The sequence below is a fragment of the Magallana gigas genome, chromosome 10, assembly GCF_963853765.1.
Source record: "Magallana gigas chromosome 10, xbMagGiga1.1, whole genome shotgun sequence".
NCBI classification, from domain to species: domain Eukaryota; kingdom Metazoa; phylum Mollusca; class Bivalvia; order Ostreida; family Ostreidae; genus Magallana; species Magallana gigas.
In genome coordinates this window covers 12,596,870-12,619,277 of record NC_088862.1, presented here as the reverse complement: position 1 = coordinate 12,619,277, position 22,408 = coordinate 12,596,870, and the positions used below count along the sequence as shown (strand labels likewise).

The window sequence follows — 22,408 nt, the reverse complement described above, 5'->3', positions numbered from 1 at the left end:
GTTAAGAACTGGTTACTTGAAAAACGAATAACGATTTATGATAAATGATTATTAATAGTCTCTTTATGTCCCTTTAGATTTATTATAACAGTAACTGAATTTTCTCTTGTTGTTTGTTTCATTGTTGATAACAAAGGACTCCTTTTTTATTATGCGAAGTAGTTTTGGAAAAGAAAGTTTACAATACTAATTTAATAAGTCAAATTTTAAGCAATGGTAAAAATATGACATAAAATCTTTTGATGGTTTTGAAAAATACAAGTGAAAACACAATAACTTTAGTAATAAATCAAAATAAAAGACAACTTATTTTCATATGAAATTTTGATTACTAATTTTACATCTTCTATCGATACTTGAACCTCTTTCTGACTCGTTTTCCTCTCTTGTAATTGTATTTTTTTTCTCAAAAACTTGATTCGTTTTAAAATTTTCTCCAGTTCGGAAGGGAAATTATCAGCGAGATATCTTCCCTCAAATCGCAGTCTTCTGTTCAATCGGCCCAGGTCGTTAGCATTATAACCAATCAGGAAGGCAGGGCCCTTAATCAAATCCACTGGATGAATTGTACCATCTCCAAGTATATCTGAGATATTAAAACAATAAAACAAATCATGAAATGAACATGCAATTTGAATTTTAAAAAAAAAATGTATAGATAAGTCAGAGTTTAAGGAGGCCGATTGGGTTTTTTTGCAAAAAAAAAATACATTTGCAAAACTCTTTAACTTTTAACTATATGTCACTAAAACCAACTCTAGTTTATTTGCGAAGTTTCAAGAAAATCGACTGTCTGGTTCTTTTTAGGGACCATCTTACAATGTAAATAGAAGCACATTTACTATAGAAATATATAGAAATGTGTTGGCCTCCGCAATTCGAAGCAGATTAAAAAATACTACAATATTTTATTTCTCAAATTGTTATATATGATTAATGATATGATTTCCTGTCTTACATGTATATGTAAAAAATACTAAGTTCAACCGTCTGGTTTTTAGAGGGGGCCATCTCAAAATATTAAAATGCACCAAATTTTGCTATATATTTTGAGCATTACAAATTATGATTGGTATAATGTATTCATTTAAAAGTCTAGGAAAATGTCCTCGAGAATAGCATCATTCTGTGTATCAAATTCCAACAGCGTACAACTTTTACTTTTTAGCTCACCTGAGCTGAAAGCTCAAGTGAGCTATTCTGATCACATTTTGTCCGTCGTCCGTCTGTCTATCTGTCCGTCTGTAAACTTTTTACATTTTGAACTTCTTCTCTAAAACCGCTTATCCAATTTCAACCAAATTTGGCACAAATCATCCTAATGGTAGGGCAAATATAAATTGCAGAAATAAAAGTCCGATCTGTATTCAAAGCGGAGAAAACCTTGAAACTGTAGAAAAAGGGGGGTGCATTTTTAAAAATCTTCTTCTCAAGAACTACTGAATCCAATTCAACGTAGTTTAGCATAAATTATCCTTATGGGAAGGAAAATATAAATTGCAAAAATTAAGTGATAATTCTGATTCAAATCTGAGTTATTACGAAAATAATAATAAAGGAAAGGCGTGTTTCAATCAGTTTAATAGCTTCGGGTTCGGCATCCGGTAAAATGGGTAGGCAAGACTTGGCCTGGGCAAAACATAAGATTGACAGTTATTAATTTGCCAATCTTATTAAAATTTCAGGATATTTGATGGACCAGTATATTTGTATTCGCTGTAAATATTGCTGCAAAATAATGCGTATTTGGAATTGACGATTGTCGATCTGCCCGGCCTTTATTTTGCCACGGCCCGGGTTAGCATATCCATTTTACCAAGACTCGTATTCCATACTTCTAAAACGAGGTTCTTTGTTTAAAGCAGCCATGACATTATACGAAAAAAGGTCGATCTGACTATGATGAATTTGCTTGTTGTGCAACAGTTCGCGTATGAAGGGAAATTTTGGAAACATGCAAACTATATTGGTGCCGATTTTGTGAAGTAAATTGAGGCTAAATATTTCAATGCGTTGACAGTTTTCACACAGGACGTTGGTGTTAGCTTGTTCTGATTTTCGTTTCGTTTTCATTATTTATGCTTTGTAACCAGGGAACTATCGTCTGTATTTCGTGATTTTTACGTATCAAATCAAACAGAGACTTCGGTAAATCAAACAGTTAACGGTTTACCTGCGCAAATGAAGCAAAATCTGATGTATCAAAAAAGTACTGAAATACAATTCATTCTATCGGTAATTCGGCATTATCTTTTGCGTAATGGTAGATTAATGCAATAGGTTTTGTTAAGATGCTCGGCATTTTCTCGAGTTAATTCAGTTTAAATACAGTTTGATACCGCTGACGGAAATATGTAGGTATATATTCATGTATATATATGATTCATTTCAAAAAAATAAATTGTGTTCTTTATTTTTTATAGTGCATGTTTCTTGTGTTTAATTGTTTACAAATTCTATTTACTAACCATATTTGAGTGTTAAGCTTCGAATTATAAGCAAGATACAGAGATTGGCTCACAATTCTATGTTTGTACACAGATCTTAAAAACTAAAGATTAAAACAAAAAAAAAATTGTCAATATTTTTAAAGAAAATTTTCAAAGTCTGTTCTTCCAGAAACCAACTTTAACAACTTATTGTATTGTAAACTTAACCTTTTTTCGTAATTATTACTCCTACTGTACATGGGATCCTTGACTGTGTGTGTGTACATTTGTATAAACTGATTTTGAACCTCAAATACCAGTGACCTGGTCTTGAGTGAATAAAAGAATTGAAAATTTTAGGCCATTCTATTTTTCCATTTTAAATGCTGAATAGGTTATACCTAGTTAAAAATCTTAAGCTGAATGTAATAAACTCATGTGAACAAAATATTACTCAAACCTAGGCGAACTGTGAGCTCTGTATCTTGCTTATAATTCTACGATTGACGCTGAAATTTTGGTTGAACATTAGAAATTCTATATGAATTAGAATATGTTAAATACTTGTATAAACAAAATAAAAGAATGATATTCTGTATATACCTACTCTCTTGGGCCCCCTCTTTATACAATAAATAATGTGAAATCTACATCAATTTTGATAGTTTATCAGACACGAGTAAATAAAAACGACATCTTTAAAACAGTTTCCATAGTTCTGACACATTTCTGTTGCGGGGATAAAGTAATTATTGCTATTCCTAAGAAAATATCACAGTGGAAAATTATCTTGGTTTGTACGCGAGGTAAATAACAGTCAATTAATTTATAATGGAGAAGACAAATTAAATTGTTGAATGTTTTTAATTTGAGAAATTGAGCACATTGAGGTACAATTTTTTTTCACATCTATACATGTAGGATTTTTTAAATAAAAAACTAACTATTATATTTTTTTTTGAAAATACAATAACTAATAAGTAGTTAATGTTAAATTCGAATACTTTACAATATTTATTTTTTGTAATTCTACCGAGGGACCATATGGCACAATATCTTTTGAACGCCCATTGTTGCTCAGGTGAGCGATGTGGCCCCATGGGCCTCTCGTTCTTTTATGTTATTTCTTATAACGTACTCCTAATAAGCTTCATTTTATCACAACGTCATAACAAAAAATTATCTGTATTTTGTGTATTGCGTTCAATTTTATAAATGACATCGAAACAATTTCATAAGAAGTATAAATCCAATGTGTTATACAAAAATGCGCAAAAACATGCAATATGAAAACGAAAGTCAGCCTCCTTTAACCACTATATGATCCCAATTCCATAAAACTAGTGCATTTAAAACATATTCTATATCAACATTTTAAAGGAACTACTTTATTACATATTGTTTATTATGCTAACAAATCTATGTGATTTGTTAATATTTGATACAATATCTAAGTGGCAAGCTCTAAAACAGGGGGGATCTGCAAGGATTAATATACAAAAATAAAAATATAAGTATTAAGCAATGATTATTTAGTGAACATGGCGTTATAAATAGCAACTATTCTGCTGGCATATTATCCATGATGCGGCGCTGCCGCGCATCATGAAATATGCCAGCAAAGCAATTGTTATTCACAACACCATGTTCACTAAATAACGGTGTTTATCACTTAAATAACAAACATTAATTTAAAGCTGGAAATGTGCTTTTGTAGGACGAATTGGAGTGAAGATCTCTTGAGTCAACTCTAGATCTAGGCCAACAGTGTTTGTGCCCGAGCTTTATAGATTACACAATTTTAATTACACACACACATATATATATATAGACTCGCACATCAACACGATTGCATATTCGGATTTACAAGATTACATGTCTGGATTTTTTTAACACAATTACCTTCCATAGAAATCGGCTAGATGTTGAAAATACGTCGACGATTTGAGGCAAGTTCCAGCGATAATAAGATGGAATCAGTCTAAAATGCTAAGTGTTTTCCGTATCCGCCTTTGATACTCCTAGTTACAGTTCCATTTAAACTGGGCTACGTCTTAAGTCACCCCGAGTGCAGCCGGAATACGACCAACATTTACTTACGGGAAGTACTTGTTATTCATAATGTACTATGACAAAAACCGGATATTTTGTCAAATGAGACCTAGCTTGGTCAGCAGATAAGGTACATAATTATGTAGGTGAACAGTGCAGGACAGCTGTTTTCCCAATTACTTTACAAATTCCGCATTCCTATATTTCATACAAGTCTTTTCAGATCACATGTTTGTGAGCGTAACAATACAAATGACAAATTCTTTGAGGTAAGATTTAAATTTATTGATATAAAGTTTATGTCAAGAAGTTTGTTTGTACAATGTACATGTATTTATATGAAAAACTAATGTTGACAAGTTTTAGTAGTGATCAATCAAACTTCGTTTTTTTTTTTAAAATTAATGCATGTACTTCAATGTTCGACTAATCTTTTTCTATTTATTTTTCAAAGCAAATGTGTCAAAAAAACGTGCTTATGAGAAGAAAAAGATCCATTTTACAAGAATTCAGCGATGAAAAATTAGACGACATAATTTTGTTGTTTCTGAGATAATCTCGTACTATTACTTTCCAATGTAGAATTTTTTTTATCCTTTTAATTAATTGATGTTTGTGGGAAAGAACACTATTAAATGTAAATACTAGTGTATATTCTAGACCAATGATATTCACAATTAGGTAATGCATTTCACCTTATGATCCTCAAATTATGAAGTAGTACTTTAGCTGCTAGTATAGTTTTATTCGTGTTTCTTGTAGAATAACTAACTTAGAATATGGTTCAATTTCAGATTTTAAAGTTGTCAGAAGGCCTTTTAAATTTATTGACCGCTAAAGAAAATGGGGAACGTCTTTGGGAAAAAAATCGAAACGGATCCAAGAGATATTCAATACAAAGAAATTTTGGAGGCTAGAAAGCGTTATCTTGACGAACAGTTCATACAAGATGTCGAAGACGAACTAGAAAAAGCGACACCTGATGACACTGGAAACACAGGTCATTTTTGTTTGCTTTCTTCGATAGTGTTACCTATTCATTTTACATGTATTAACTACCCTTAACACACATTATGATTATAGGATAATGCATAAAGCCGTAAATAAAAAATAGAGGCGATCAGTCTCCTAAGTATTATACAATAAAATATGTCCATGATTTATCTTATATAAAATGAAAAATCTACTTATCATTTAATGGAGAAACTTCACAATAAAATTATTTTGTCCCTTTTCTTGTTTTTTTTTTTGGAAGTGCTAATCTGTCTTTTTCTAACTTTGTTTTAAAAATTCTATTCCTCAACACACTGTTATTTTCATTTGTTCTGTTTTTTTAGGTGTCAATCGCAAATCGCCATCTATTTTAAACGAGATTGAAATAAAAGCCATGAGTATTAATCCTAAAGACCATAGTTACCCTTTTGAGAACCTTGTTTTTGAAGGAGGTGGTGCCAAGGGATATGCGTACTCAGGCGCTATCAAGGTACAAGAATATATTGTGAATTTGCATTGCAACACTATTCTTATGGTGTATCAACATTTTTGCCTTGCTCAGTTGCTATTCAAAAGTTTCGCAGACCTATCAAACAACGCTTTAAAAGATACAGTGTGTATAATGACTTAAACTAATAATTTACCAAATATAGAATTTTTACCAATTTCAACATATTTTATGTATCAGATGAAAAGGGGAATTAAGCGTTGGACCAATACATGTAAATTGAGTTTTTCTTCCGTTACATATAGCCACACAGCGCAGGGAAATAAAAAAAATGCAGCTTGGCATAGATCACGCGGGGGTGTTAAGGAAGCATATGGCCAATATGCCGTCTTATTTTGACTGTTGTATACAAAATCGTGAAATTAAATAATTATTTTGAATAAGATCAAAAACTTAGTATTATCCTTTAAAATAGATGTCAGTGCAATAAAATCGGGTAGTACATCACTGCCACTTTGGTGCATTATCACGTGACATCTATAAATAGCTTACGTATATTCCTTAACATAAAATGAGATAGAACAACACTACCCCGCGGTTTCCAAAATAAAATAAACATACCAAGTGAAGGCAAAACATCTCAGTTTAATCAAAACCGCTGCTAGAATCCCATGTTTTTCCTTATTAAAAAGTTATTCATCCTGTTCTCGTAAAACCTTCCCAACTTTTATGAAGATTGCACGGAAAACGGCAAATTGCATTAAAACAACACACAACAAGGGATTCTAGCAGCACTTTTCATTTTAAGCATTGATCAAACTAACGATACGTATAAAATTTCAAGTTCAATATACGCGGGGTAGTGTTGTTCTAGTCGGATATTTATATCGTAAACAACGACAGAGGAAAGCCTGGCCGAGAAATAAAAGCAAATTTACATACCTTTTAGCGAATGATTGATAAAACTAAAATCTCCCCCAGTATTCGTATGTTCAATTCTCAATAAATCACACCACAATACTTTATTAGAGTTCTTAGATTAGTTATATTTTGAATATGTTTACAATGCTTTCCGATCAAATTCACACGACATTCAACTTTTAGTCATGACGTCATCAATGGGTAATCTACGTAATACAAACTAATTTCTGGCAAAAATTGTCTTCAGTATTTTTTATTTGTTTTTGGTCTACGTTTCGTTGCTTATATATTTGAATATGTACATAATAACTAAGATTTGTGATTTCACGGAATTACATGTAACTCAGATTCCAAATGCTTCCTTAACACCCCCGCGCATGAGCCAGTGGCTCTCTGTGAAACCTGATGTCTTCAAGAATTATATCTAAAGATGCACTCTTTAAAAGTGCATATTTCATACTGCAGACATCAAATAATTTCAAACTATTTTTTCTTGTCAGTGTGTCAATCCTACTATAACCTTTTTAGATAGCAATTGCAATCGCGTGACACTCAAATTATTGTCCAAAACAGTTTGGTTTGTTTACATGTGTAAGTTCTTGTGAACGATAGATGATGACATAATGCGTGAATCCTTTCATATGATGAATATTTCTTCTTAATTCAGTTGTCATAGTAAAAAAGTGAAACATTTGTTTTGAGTCACCGTGTCAGTTTACATGTAACAGCAACAAACAAGAAGAATAGAGATACTGTAGTTAAAAAAAATGTAATGCTTCAATCTGTGCAAAGATGTAGCAGGTGATCAAAACATATTTTACCTTGCTCATAGTAATGATGCACTTATACGACGTAGCATATTGAATAGGCCCCGAATAACCCCTGTGTAACGATCTACTGGGGTAGATCAAAGATTTTTTAAGAAAATGAGATTGATTAAAAAAAGTGTTGTTGTCGTATTATACATGTATTCAATAGTACGTCAGTAGCACAGGCATATTCTAAAACTGAATGTGTTTTTTAAATTGCACAATGTGAATTTTTCACCGAAATGTTTTGTATATGTTGTCCTTTGTGCATAAATTAAACTGCATTAAATATTTGTACATACAGGATGTTTGTCTTCATTTTGTAGGCTTTGGAGGAACTTGGACTAGTCAGTCAGATCAGAAGATTTGCTGGAGTTAGCGCAGGCGCAATGACAGCTTCCCTTTTGGCCGTGGGATACGATTTGGAAGAATTCCAAGACATAATGGGTCAAGATTTATCTTCAATAGTACTAGGTAAAAAGAGATCTATTAACTATCGAATATTTTCTCCATGTCAGATGAAAGAATTGATGCAAGAACATTTTGTAATTAATCATTTATTTTGATGTTACAGATATTTCAAAGTTGTCACAGATTCAATGTTTTAAAAAAATATGAAATTATATTATGGGAGATCTATTCTTCTTCCTTACCTAACGATTGGATATGATATGCCCTGTTCCCCTAATTTTCTAGGACACGTTATAGTTTTATAGAATATATTTGTTAGATGCCAAGTGTGGAATACTTAGTCTTCTGCCGAATCTACTGACTAGATACGGGTGGCATCCTGGTAATAGATTTTACAACTGGTTCGGGGAACTGTTGGAGAAAAAGATGGGCAACAAAGACGTAACTTTTGACAAGGTTCTTTGCTTTTGTTTTCATCAATTGTATATTGAACATTAAACTTGTGTTTTCAATAATTCAATACAGAGACGTCACAAATACGACAAGGAACCGCAAAGTCAATAAGTAATATTGATATTCCTTACGTTTACTTTAAATTGTAGCATTTTTCTTTCATTATTATTTCTAAGTGTATAAATATATGCAATACTAACATTTCATTATATATATATATATATATATATATATATATATATATATATATATATATATATATATACAGACCATGAAACGTGCTACTACACCTCTAAAACGAACCGTACCGTTCCGTGCAAGAAACGAACCGTACCGTTCACAAAACGAAACGTACCGTTCACAAAGCGTACCGTACCGTTCACAATACGAACCATACCGTTCACAAAGCGAACCGTACCGTGCAAAAAGCGTGCAAGATAATTTATGCAAGACCCGCCTCCAGGCGGACAAAAAAGCGTACCGTACCGTGCAATAAGCGTGCCACCTCCATATATGGCTTATTGACCTAATGTCTTTCGATGAATACGGACGGAGAAAATCGCTGACCAGATAAGTTCAATATTTTGCTATATTTTTTATACAGGATTAGATAACACATACTAAGATTTAAAACTGTTATTCATATTAAAACAGTCACAAAAATATTTCCTTTCTTAGACCGTAACCATTTCTCTGTTTTTCGACAAAACTTGCATCGCCGATTTCTTAAACATTGTAAACTATTAACGTTCTCACAATCCGTGGTTATACTATTTTGATTATTTTTATGAAATGTTTGAAACATTGGGTACATACTGGACTTTACATAGCTTTAAGTGATTCTCGGGAGAGAGAGAGAGAGAGAGAGAGAGAGAGAGAGAGAGAGAGAGAGAGAGAGAGAGAGAGAGAGAGAGAGAGAGAAAGAGAGAACTTGTGTGTTGATTATAATACTTAAATTAAAATTTTATCACTGAACTTTATTATTTGAAATTTCGCTTTAGGTTTCTATAGTTGGTCATTTGAGCGGGATTTAACCTCAGGACTCCACGTGCTTCGCCTGTCAATCAGTTTAAGTATTACAGTACAGATCACGCCACGCGTCGCGTGCTACTTGGCTCCTCCTATATGGCTAGAAGAAAATTATCGAATGAAACGTTTTTGTTTTATGTTTTCTTATATCCCTATTGAAAAGAGTGTTCCTATTTTGAATTATTCAACAATAATTTCTCTCCGATTTTATGATTATTATTCATGTACTGGCGATCCGAGTAGTTTTCCCTCGCTGTCGTATTATTTTTGTTACTAGATACATTCTTATATATCTATAACTTTTAACATTCATTTGTTGAATACCGGGTATTTTTTAGTGTCCTGTTGACAACAAGTATGTGTGTAAAAAGGTAAATGAAATATAAACAGGTTAGTCAGCATTTGTAAAACGTCAGCTAAATCGCATGCATACAGTGAAGAGCGGACACTTGTTCAACAGAATGATAAATATCGCCATTGTATAAATAAGAGTTATTGACTTGTTGTGTATATCCAGTTGTGTACATATCGTATGAAATATGTTACATGAACATGACTGTATAGTTTAACGGAAAAACAAAAACTAATAGTCATATTTTGACTATACACGCGATCTTAGTTCAGATAAGAGAGGCGATGACGGGTTATATGTAGGTATGATTTATGTATACAAACAAGTGCAGAAAATCATAGAATTAATATTTAAATGAATAAAAATTCGTGTCCAAAAACTATATAACAGTTGATTTCAAGATTTCTTATCTATCCATTAATTTTACATCGTCTATTCACTAAGGCAATCGGCGATCGGCAATAGTACTACAGTAGTACGCAATAAAGAATGATCATATGAATTATGAATAATAAAAATTAGCCGACAATCAAGACAACGATAAAGGAAACTAAACTAAAAAAAATATCGGAATAAAGTCGGGGCAATTTGTTATAGCAATTTTAAATGGATTAGAAGTATTTAATGACTTCAACTCAAGTACATGTATAGAAATAAAAACTCAAGATGCTTTGTAAAATTATCGACAGCTCGCTGAATTAACAAAAATATATCGGATTAAAGTCAAACAGTTCTTTTAATCTATCTGAATGATTACATTAATCTAAATTAAATACAAATAATAACAGACTGATCAAAATTAAAATTACCCCCGCTTCCCAGTTGTCACTGAGTACACGGTTCACGCAACGTATCAAAAACGGGGGAACGGATGGACGTTCTGATTTTAAATAGATCGATTGAAATTCTTTTGTAATATATCATATAAAAAAAAAATTCTTGTCATAATTACAACCTTGCTGAAGTAGATTGGGCAAAAACTAAACAAAATTATATGGAGAAAACTCAAAGCGTTCAGGCCACGCCTACCTCATTAGTAAAGCGCGCAAACCGTTCACAAAGCGTGCAGCTATTTTTAGCAAAGCGTACCGTGCAAGATGCAAACCGTTCCGTTCACAAAGCGTACCGTACCGTTCACAAAGCGAACCGTACCGTTCACAAAACGAACCGTACCGTTCACAAAGCGAACCGTACCGTTCATAAAGCGTAACGAACCGAACCGTGCAACTGGTGTAGTAGCACGTTTCAGGGTCTGTATATATATATATATATATATATATATATATATATATATATATATATATATATATATATATATATATATATATATATATATATATATATATATATATATATATATATATATATATATATATATATATATATCAGACATGGCTGAAAGTTATATTGATATTTCTTGTGTTTAGATTGAACTGTAGCATTTTTCTTTAATTTAATTTTTTGCAAAACTAGCATTTCATTACATTTATATTAATTTTTCTAAGCATTATAGAAAGACTGGGCGAGAGCTGTGTATCATTGTGAGTAATGTTAACCTTATGAGAGAGGAATATTGTCACGTAAAGACTACACCGTCTATGTCCATAAGAACCGCCGTACGGATGTCTATGGCACTACCAGGTAATACTCAGTATAATGTCATTCACTGTATTTTTTTGTATTTTTTTTTATTTTTGTTTTGGATCGTTGTGGTGATATATATGAATTTAAACGAATTAAAATTCGATTGTTGTCTTTTAACATTTAAGAGTTAGAAAGGGGATGTTGATGATGATATTATGGCACAAGAAAAATAATATTGTTTTAATAAAAAAAATGTTTGAAACATTCAGGTATTAGAAGAAAACATGTAGAAAAACAATTTTTTAAATATATTTATGAATATAACAATTTATGGGTTTTCCAAATAACAACACCAAGTGTTGAAATAACTGATTTTGAACGATCGTGCTTAATCATTCGGTTATATTTTTATTTTTCAATATCGTTGCATCCATATGATCTTTATGTTGTTTTATTTAATATATATATATATATATATATATATATATATATATATATATATATATATATATATATATATATATATATATATATATATATATATATATCTATATATGAAAGAATATGACAATACGATATGTGATAGAAAGATAGATAGATAGATATATAGATAGATAGATATACGTATTTTCTTAAGCAGATGTATTACCCTATGGAGCTTATTGATAGAAATGAAGAAATTGCGAAAAACCTTTAAAACAGATACAATAATACAATTCATAAAAAGCCAGTATGCATGTACATGTGGTTACAAGTAAACAAAATAAGTATCATTTTTGTGTTATAGGGCTCTTTCAACCAACACATTACACATACAACGGAGAAACAAACGTGTATGTTGACGGCGGATTAATTTGTAACTATCCCATCCACTGCTACGACGGTGAGTTGGTTTACATAGATTCCATTAACACACGTTGTACTGTAAGAATGTAGGTAAATCATAAAGCTGTTATTTAAACACTGCTTGAAAGTAATGCCTAGGTTGACATAGAATAGAAAATATGAGAGAGCTGACAATTCTGTAGAAGTACAAAGTACCTATTTTTCACTTAATAAAAAGAAACACAGAGAAAAAGATTATCATAGCAAACTGTGAAATAATTTAGGTTATTACTCCATATAAATCATGTTTTTCTTAAAACTAATAATCATTTATTCATATTAGAGTTGTACCATATATTCCAAGAGTATTGTATAGTGACTCCAGCATCGATACTTTAAAAACATACAATAGATTAATTATCATGGTGATTCCTATATTCATATGTTTTAATAAACAATGCATGGCCTAATTAAAAATGATAACGGCTCCAATTACTCTTCTGACAAGTGTTTACTGTAGATTCCTTATTTTATGCGAGTACTTAATTCCACGATTCAACGGTTTAGCATCAAATAGCGAGAATATGATAACGCGAACACATATTTTTTATCAAATTTCAAAATAGTTTACATGTATATAAAAATTAAAGCAAAATTTTAAAATCCGAGGGATGTGATTATCACGGTTTTAGGCGGATATTAATTTCTTGCATTTAATTAGGAATTCACAGTACATAAAACAAATAATATTATAGAACAGCGATAATGCAGTTATAATTCAGGTACTTTACTTACAGGATGGTGGCTCTCGATGGATTCAAAAGATAGTTTCTTAGAAAAACTCAAACCTTTAGATGATCTACAAAACTTATTAGACCAACGGCAAAGGTTTGTCCTTGACCAGAAAGATCCAGCAAAGACGTTGGGATTTGTACTGGTATGAATTGTTGACATACTTCATTTTAGTTTCATGTTCTATAATTGCAACAACAAAAAAATTATATTTTTTATAAAACCAAATGTATACCATTTCGCATTATTTTTTTTAACATCGAAGGAATCATTTATCGCTTCAAAAAATAAACGCTTAACCTAGAACTATTAAACACACAAACACACACTTGTTCAAGATGCTCTGTAGTGTTATTCCTCAAATCAAAACTTTTGAAAATCAGAATATTCATTAATAAAAACTGTATTTATTGATTTATAAACATTTGTTTAAAATTTTCGCATTGATCCCAATATTTCATATATTTTTTTGAAACCAATATACCAGGTATCTCTATTAAAAAAACAAGCAAAAACAAATAAAACACGTATATAAAAACCCAATTAAAACTAACACTCCAAAACTATAACGTTGACAACGTTCATAGAAAAAAGCCACGACAGTCTTTCTACTAGCATATTTAAAACGGTATGTACATTTATATATAATGTTTGGCATTTTTAATATAGCATTGAATCATGATTTTTTGAAGTATACTCTCTCATAACTGCAGCGGTGTGTGCATACAAATTGAGTAACGCGCGTTAGCGCGTTATGAAAATTTGTATGCACACACCGCTGCAGTTATGAGAGTGTATACTTCAAAAAATCATGATTTAATGCTTATATTTACATTTTTTTAACTTCTTGCCTTGTCTGCAAAGGTGATTCATACCTTAAAATTCCTATCTTATCCTAAGGGTAAGTTAATATTAATGGAAGAGCCACAGTAACAGCCACAAGCGTGAACTTTGATTTTCGCTTGTGACGTTGCAGTTTACAGCGTTCAACGTTTGCGACGTCATAATAAAACTCGTCAATTTGACCTTTGACTACTTGTTGCATTTAGAGGCATTTAAACATCACGGAATTTAATGGAAAAACACAGTAGAATGTAAATATTGATCATTTGTTTTTCATTTATCTTTTTTCTTGTGCTCTAGTACGCAGACTCTGAGACAGATATGTTCAGATTTATGTGTGAGAAGAGAATAGGTGTTCAACTTGATCCAATTCCCAATACTAAACTAGGAAAGTAAGAACGGAAGGCATTTTAAAATAACATGCATTTATCACTGTTTCCCTAACCATATTAAGACTAAATTAATATATTGTAAATGAAGCTGTATAGAAAAGATATAGGAAAATATTAACATTATTTTGTTAGATAATGCATGTCGTTTGAAGCTTGGCAAACTATTTCTCAAAATTTAAAGTGAAATCTGATGGCTAATATGTTGACTATCAAGTATCTTTAGTTTTGTATCCAAAAGATGCTTGTAAGTCTAGTATGCTAAAACAGAACAGCTTCTTTTTATTCATGGAACTTGTCCTGCACATTAGAAATAGGATAGCATTCTTTATGTGCATGCCATTGAAGATAATGTAAGGAAGTTTCCCATGTATATTTCAAGTTTGCAATAAACTCACTTTGCGATTCAATGTTACAGGATAAAACTAAAACAAAAAATGGATCAAGAAAAGGCTAAGAGAGAAGACAGACGAGTTGTAATGGCAGTGGATGAGTTTTTAAAAGTGAATTGCAATATTGTCTATAATTAAGGAATATGTAACATATGAATTGACACAATTACGAATTACTATTCCACTTTTATCAACACTCAATAAGATTCAAGAGAAAATTGCATTCATTTGGTTTCTGTTGCATAGTGCTTAAAGGTAAAGCAGTATAGTCCAAAAGATAAATAGAGGTATAGCAGGCAATTGCTGATACTCGGAATTAACGGTTCCATTAATTTTGAACAGTATATCACTATAACTAAGCCACCAAAAAGGTATACTTGAGGGACACAAAATAACTTATGATAAAACAAAAAATACCGACATAAATCAACTGAACATATCTCCACATGGAAACAGAACTTTGACAACAAATAAATAAAACATTATTTTGATGCAAAGTATACAGTCATTTTTATTTTGAGGTTTTGAAGAAACACAATTTGGATAAAAACCACACAATCAACAGGACAGAGCTAGAAGCTGCTTTTAAATCTGTAAGTACAAACTATCACAATGTACTATTGAGTGTTAGAAATTTCACTTTAATAAAGATACATTTTCGTGTATATTCTCAACAACAAAATCCACGAAAATTGGTTACTAGCGAATATTGATGAAACTACATTACGTTTTAAAAAGTTATAACCTTCTTTTAACGCAGCTATCCTCCTGGGGAAAACACTCATTATCATGTTGTTTTAGTTTTCAATCTTGATGAACATATCTTTTTTCATAAACTGTAATTATATATTCCGTTAATTTTTGTAGGAGGAATTTTCTACAACGAGCAGTGAAATTCTGTTTGGAAAAGATTGCACAGTGCAGAATGCCTTTGATCTTCTGGAAAGAGATAAACCTGGCGAGGTTGGAAAATTAAATGTTTCGCATTAATTTTTTTTCAAAAGTGCAAGGTATTTTCAAGCACAGATAGAGAGTAACTTAGTATTTATTCAAAATTAAAAGAAATATCAGAAAAGTATTAATAATTCGAAATAACGAATTTGGAATGATCAATACAAAATATGTCCAAACAATATATTGGATAGCCAAGAGGTATCATAGCAAGTTTCAGGAATTTACACTGATTTCTTATTACAGATAGACTTTCGGGAGTTATTAAACTTTATGCATGGCACAGGTGTACAACTTATAGAGCGTTTTCTTGGCTACCAGAGGAAAAACGTTGATGGGTTTTTTGACTTCTTTGGAACGATTCAAAGCGCCTTCAAAACAAACGTTCAACGGGCATTTGTCACTGTAAGGTCCTCTTCGTGTTACATGTACCTTCATATTTGGGTCATAGAATTCGTGGTGGCTCAATTTTCGTGGTATTCGTGGGTAGCCCTCACCCATGAATTTATATCCTCACATAAACTAATTATAAAAGAGTTAGTTTACCTACTTAAACTAAAAACTGAAACATCCATGAAATTACATCCCCACGAATAAACAAAAAACCCACAATCCACGAAAATTGACCCCACGAAATAAAATGATTTCACAGTATACATGTTGATAACGATTATGATTTATTCTGATACATTGTATTATATAGTGAAATAATGTGTACAGTGTTATTTTCACCCAGTGTTAATTTCGTCCTTCTTTACTTGCAAACGAGTTTACCCCATCATGAATTCGACCGGGCAAACTCGTGATTAAAGAGAGATCGTTTGAGACATTGGAATTCACTCAGTCTTAAATTCGGCCGTTGAAAAGGCCGCTGACAAAACGGCAAAAGCGGTGAAATAAACCAGTGGCAAATGTTTCCCTATATACAGCAGATATTACCAATATTGTCCGACAGTTTATCCACAAACCCCGCGTCTTATGCTTTTTAAATAAAACTTGCTTTATTTAGAACTTCAAACATGTTGATTGATTCGAAATTTATAATTCATATTTGATTTACAGCCTCAAGACTTGGATAGAACTGTTGGCATTAATACTGGCCACGTGGGACTCACTGATTTTAAATTGGAAGAAGAAGATATGAGATTTGTTATTGATGTTAGTTGATTTCGACTAAAATAATATTCATTTGGTTTCCTTAACCTTGTGAATAAAAATAGTTGGGTCCAAGCTACTTAAATTGGAAGATTTCCCATGAAATCACAGTAAAGCGATTAAACTTTTAAAGTTTTTTTTGCAAAAACATAAAAAAATCATATAAGCGCTTTTACTAGTACATCCTACTAGTAGACTCTAACTTGCTCGATTGCTATATATACTCCAGTGGCAGTTGAGCGATAGAGACTAATATGGCCTCTTAATGCTTTTATCAATTCATGTCAGCTTTAAGTTACATTTAATTATCAAACATACTGAACATTAATCTATTAATCATTTTTACAGCAAGGTTACAAATCGACAATGACTTTTTTGAAATACTTTGCCGCCAAAGAAGAACTTCTGAAGAATGCTGACGAATCACTTCAAAAACGAATCCAGTCTAAATCTAGCACTTTGGAATATGAAGTCAAAGATTAGGAGGAAATTGAAAACGACACACATGATGACTTCATTAAGGGAACCGAGTTAGATGCTAAGGATGGTACCGTTGCTAACGCTAGTAATATAGGTCATAATAGTGTGTAACATAAAGAAGGATTCATTTGACTGGCTTATTTTTACCCCAAAAAGATTTTTGGTTTCGGATGACGTTTACTCATTTAGAAAAGTTCGCTATTTAGATAATTGTTTCTGAATCAATATCTACCCAATTTATACGGGTATGATTTATTTCTGGTTATATTACCTTATTTGATTGGCTTAAGATATGCATTTATATCGCATAACAAAACTTTTAACTACTTCACAATAAGACACTCCTAAACCCCTGTTCCAGGGGCCATGGATTTAGGTAGATAGTTTCATGAATAGCATAACCATATGCATGCATTTAGTGTTTCCCTAACATGTGTGGGAGTAGAGAAGAAGATTATTTGAAACTTGACCTTTTAATGCCTATTTGGGCCCGTCTATGAAGCCCGGGGGGAATAAAGCCATGTTTTTTACAATTAAGATCCTCTTACCATAAAAATACTTCACACCAAAATGGCATTAATTCGCGTTGTAGTTTTGAAGAAATTAAAACTGTAAAATTGTTAACGAACGACGCACGACGATGGACGAAGACTAACTGGAATAAATAACATGAGTGACTTAGATGACATAAAACAAACGAGATTTAATAAACATTAATAATCTTTGAAAATCTAATTGAGAGAGAAAACCATAAGTATGAAATGTATAATGTCGATCTAACATGATAGCATAAAATGTGTGCAGTTAATTGTTGAACTGTTTATTCATTGTGTTCAAATCTATTTTATTTAAATCATTTAGTTTGAATTGTATTTAAAGGAAATTAAAAACATATATATTTATATCACAAAATTGTACATTATCTCTTAATGTAATTGAAAATCAAACTTTCTTTTTATTAATGGGGATGTTTGGCAATCTTATATGTACACATTTGAATAAATATGTAACATTTCTTTAATTGACTTTTAAAAAAGAAAACAGATCAAATCGGTTGTCAAAGTTATTAAAAAGCAATGAATTTGAAATGTTACGTGTTTTTAGCTCACCTGAACCGAAGGTTCAAGTGAGCTTTTCTGATCACCCGTTGTCCGTCCGTCCGTCCGTCCGTCCGTCCGTCCGTCTGTCTGTCTGTCCGTCCGTCTGTAAACTTTTCACATTTTCAACTTCTTCTCAAAAACCACTGGGCCAAATTTAACCAAATTTGGTACAAAGCATCCTTATGGAAAGGGGGTTATAAATTGTAAAAATAAAGGGCACAGCCCTTTTCAAAAGGGAGATAATTGCGAAACAGTAAGTATAGGATGCATGTCTTTAAAAATCTTCTTCTCAAGATCCACTGCACCAGAAATGCCAATATTTACACAAAAGCTTATATATATAGTGAAGATTCTAAATTGTAAAAATCGTGACCCTCGGACCAAAACTGGGGCCCCAGACGGGGTTCAAAGTTTAACATAGAAATACATAGGAAAATGTTTTAAAAATCTTCTTTTCAAGAACCACTGCACCAGAAATGCCAATATTTACACAAAAACTTGTATATATAGTGAAGATTCTAAATTGTAAAAATCGTGACCCTCGGACCAAAACTGGGGCCCCAGGCGGGGTTCAAAGTTTAACATAGAAATACATAGGAAAATTTTTTAAAAATCGTCTTCTCAAGAACCACTGCACCAGAAATGCCAATATTTACACATAAGCTTGTATACATAGTGAAGATTCTAAATTGTAAAAATCGTGACCCTCGGACCAAAACTGGGGCCCCAGGCGGGGTTCAAATTTAACATAGATATACCTTAGGAAAATGTTTAAAAAATCTTCTTCTCAAGAACCACTGCACCAGAAATGCCAATATTTACACAAAAGCTTGTATATATAGTGAAGATTCTAAATTGTAACAATCGTGACCCTCGGACCAAAACTGGGGCCCCAGGCGGGGTTCAAAGTTTAACATAGATATACCTTAGGAAAATGTTTAAAAAATCTTCTTCTCAAGAACCACTGCACCAGAAATGCCAATATTTACACAAAAGCTTGTATGTATAATGAAGAATCTAAATTGTAGAAATCGTGACCCTCAAATCAAAACTGCAGCCCCAGGCGGGGTTCAAAGTTTAACATAGAACTACATATGAAAAATGTTTAAAAATTTTCTTCTCAAAAACCACTTCACCAAAAATGCCAATACATACACAAACGGTTGTATATATAGTGAAGATTGTAAAAATAGTGACCCCTGAACAAAAAGTGGGGCCCCAGTAGGGGTTTAGATTTTAACATATATAGGAAAATGTTTTAAAATCTTCTTCTCAAGAACTATAGTGCAACTGTTTGGGATATTACTATGCATACATGTACATCCTTAAATAATGTAGATTCAAAAAATTGTAACTCCCGGACAATTGATGGGCACCAAGAGGGGTTCAAAATTTAAACATTTTAAAAAACATAAAGGAAAAGTTTAAAAATTTTCTTCTCAAGAACTACAATGTTTTAGTTTGTGGAATTTCTATGCCTTCGCTCATGTAGATTCCTAATTGGTAAAATCGTGACCCCCGGACCAATACTGGGGCCCCAAGATGGGGTCAAAGTTTATTATAGAAATATAAAGGTAACGTTAAAATATCTTCTTCTCGAGAACTACAATGCCTCAATTTGTGAGATTACTATCATGCATACAACCTTGGATAATGAAGGTTCGACAGTTTTAAAATAGTGACCCCTGGACTAATACTAGGGACCCAAGATGGGTTTAAAGTTAAATGTAGAAGTACCGGTATATATGGAAAATGTTTAAAAATCTTCTTTTCGAGAACTACAATGCATCAATTTGTCAGATAACTACGTAAGCACCCTCAAATAGTGTAGATTCGAAATTATAAAAGCTGTGACCTCAATCTAATACTGGGGCCCCAAGAGGTGTTCAAAGTTTAGCATAGAAATATAGAGGGAAAATGTTGAAAAATCTTTTTCTAGGGAACTATAATGCTTCAGCTTGTGAGATAACTATGCAAGCATCCTTAAATAATGTAGATTCCAAATAATTAAAACTTTAGCCCTGGACTAATACTGTGGCCCCAAGAGGGGTTCAAAGATTAACATAGAAAGATATATTGAAAATGTTTTTAAAAAGTTTTTCTCGAGAACTATAATGCTACAGTTTGTGAGATTATTATGCAAGGATCCTCAAATTGTGTAAACTCTAATGTAGTGGAACCAATAGTTATCTTTCTTGATGTTCTGTACAGTCTGAGAGTTATTTCTCTTGAAGTGGAACTCTGCTACGTTCAGTTTTTCAGGTTGTGTACGTGCGGTCCTACCGCAGTGCTACACATTTTCATTCCTATGTTACTGTTTATGTTGTTCAAGCCAACCATAAACCTCGGACCATAACTGGGTCCCCAGAAAGGGGTTCAATGTTTAAAATAGAAAAAGCATATGCTACGAAATGTAATGTTACAAGGAACTGCTGTTCAGGTGAGCGATGTGGCCCATGGGCCTCTTGTTTTAAAATGCAAATTGCCTACACAAGACCAGAATAATGCAATTTTAATCACTTAGAACAACTTTAGAACTGCACAGCTTGAGAATTATCTTGAAGACTTAAAAATTGGTACAATATATAAAAGGGGTTGATTGGTGTCCACTGAAGAACCATTTGTTGAGAAAAAGATTGAATCTTGCACGTTAATGATGTAGCTTTGTCTCAAAATATGGTACCTCATTTTTATCAGTCGGCATGGGGTCTATATTTGGAACAGAAAAATATTCAGTCCATACTTAGAACTCCTGTTTCCATGAAGGTATATTGACGTTGTATGTTCATAGACAAATTGATGTCAATTCAAAACAGTCATTGTTGAATACGACACATTTCTTTATACTAGTTCCAATTTCTTTTTCAGTTCTATAAATCAAAATTATTTTTTGAAGTGGGGGAAGGGTATAAAAATATTTGCCGTAAATAAGAAAAAAAAATACATATATTTCCCCCTTAAAATACTTCTTTAATGTACCTCCATAGACACAAATATATATATCGTGCCAACTGATAGTTTCTGAGACTTATTTTAAGAATAAGGTACCCTATTTTGAGACAAAGCTAGAACTTAAATGGACGACCTTTTTCTCAACAGAAGGTTGTACGTAGGTTTTCGGAGATTATTGAGATAGTCCATATATTTTTGTTTTCTAAGTGACGGATGTTATTGAGTTTAGGCTTAGACTTTGAGCAAACCCAAACATATAATTAAAAAAGTAGTATTTAAAAATAATTAGGATGTTGTGTTTGACAGTACATGAAATAGTCGATGGCTGGTGATAAGTATAAACGTTAATTGTCTACATACAAATTTTCTGTAGAGCTTAATTCGAAAAAGAAATTGTACTCTAATTAATTTTGACTTACCTTGGCACAAGTTTCAATTTTGTTCGAGTTAAGATACGGAAATAATGTAAGTCTATTAACTAAGCTTTAACAGTTTGACTACGACGGAATATTGAATTTTGACGTGAAGGCAGTGCAGCAAGTATACAATAAATTATTGAGAATCTTGAAATGAGATTTATTTGGCCCAATCAATTACTTAAACAAAAATATTTAGGTGGAAAGGGACCATAAGCTTTAGTTTAAAATGATATCTGATTGATAAAAGTAGATTGAAAATATAGGGACTTTATCACAAGTACCAAAAACACATCAACGAACGTGAACTTTTGTAAAATATCTCATGTTTTGTTCACAAAAAAAATCAAAAGGAGACGGAAATTGTTAAGCTTACTTTCTAAAGTGAAATCAATAATTGAGAAATTAAGAATATTCAAAGTTTTATAAATAAAGGTACTTTGACGAACAATCCATAGCATAAATGGATTTACATATAATATATGTTGTTTTATTATTATCTACGAGTACAAAGAATCCAACAATGACAATTTTCAAAGCAATAGTAAAATTTAAAAATATGCTTGCCATATTCTAAACCTGTTTTACTTTCACTGAAGAACATTTTAAAGGGGCATAACCATGATTTTAGT

The 22,408-nt window shown here is 32.0% G+C and overlaps 1 protein-coding gene and 1 long non-coding RNA gene across 2 annotated transcripts; one reads left to right on the top strand and one right to left on the bottom strand.

The window, feature by feature from the left end:
* Positions 1-306: 306 nt before the first annotated feature.
* Positions 307-4,471, bottom strand: LOC136272515 (uncharacterized). The gene is made up of 2 exons (XR_010710523.1): positions 4,332-4,471; positions 307-586 (listed from the first exon to the last, which is right to left on the bottom strand). It is a non-coding gene; the product is annotated as an uncharacterized lncRNA (long non-coding RNA).
* LOC105319593 (uncharacterized) lies at positions 4,083-19,951 on the top strand. Its single transcript, XM_066074181.1, has 15 exons — positions 4,083-4,750; positions 5,276-5,481; positions 5,819-5,964; positions 7,979-8,126; positions 8,383-8,519; positions 11,403-11,538; positions 12,269-12,364; positions 13,104-13,243; positions 14,242-14,333; positions 14,749-14,833; positions 15,244-15,315; positions 15,590-15,685; positions 15,920-16,078; positions 16,736-16,831; positions 17,177-19,951. Exons 2-15 carry the CDS (start codon positions 5,325-5,327, stop codon positions 17,309-17,311), a joined length of 1,695 nt encoding a protein of 564 aa, XP_065930253.1. The 5' UTR covers positions 4,083-4,750; positions 5,276-5,324; the 3' UTR covers positions 17,312-19,951.
* Positions 19,952-22,408: the final 2,457 nt, after the last annotated feature.

Bases quoted from the DNA above. Each gene is read 5' to 3' on its own strand.
- LOC105319593 (XM_066074181.1), top strand. From the start codon at position 5,325: ATGGGGAACGTCTTTGGGAAAAAAATCGAAACGGATCCAAGAGATATT. The intron at 14,334-14,748 runs GTAAGAACGGAA...TCAATGTTACAG, and splicing joins CCCAATACTAAACTAGGAAA to GATAAAACTAAAACAAAAAA. The intron at 15,686-15,919 runs GTTGGAAAATTA...TTCTTATTACAG, and splicing joins AAAGAGATAAACCTGGCGAG to ATAGACTTTCGGGAGTTATT.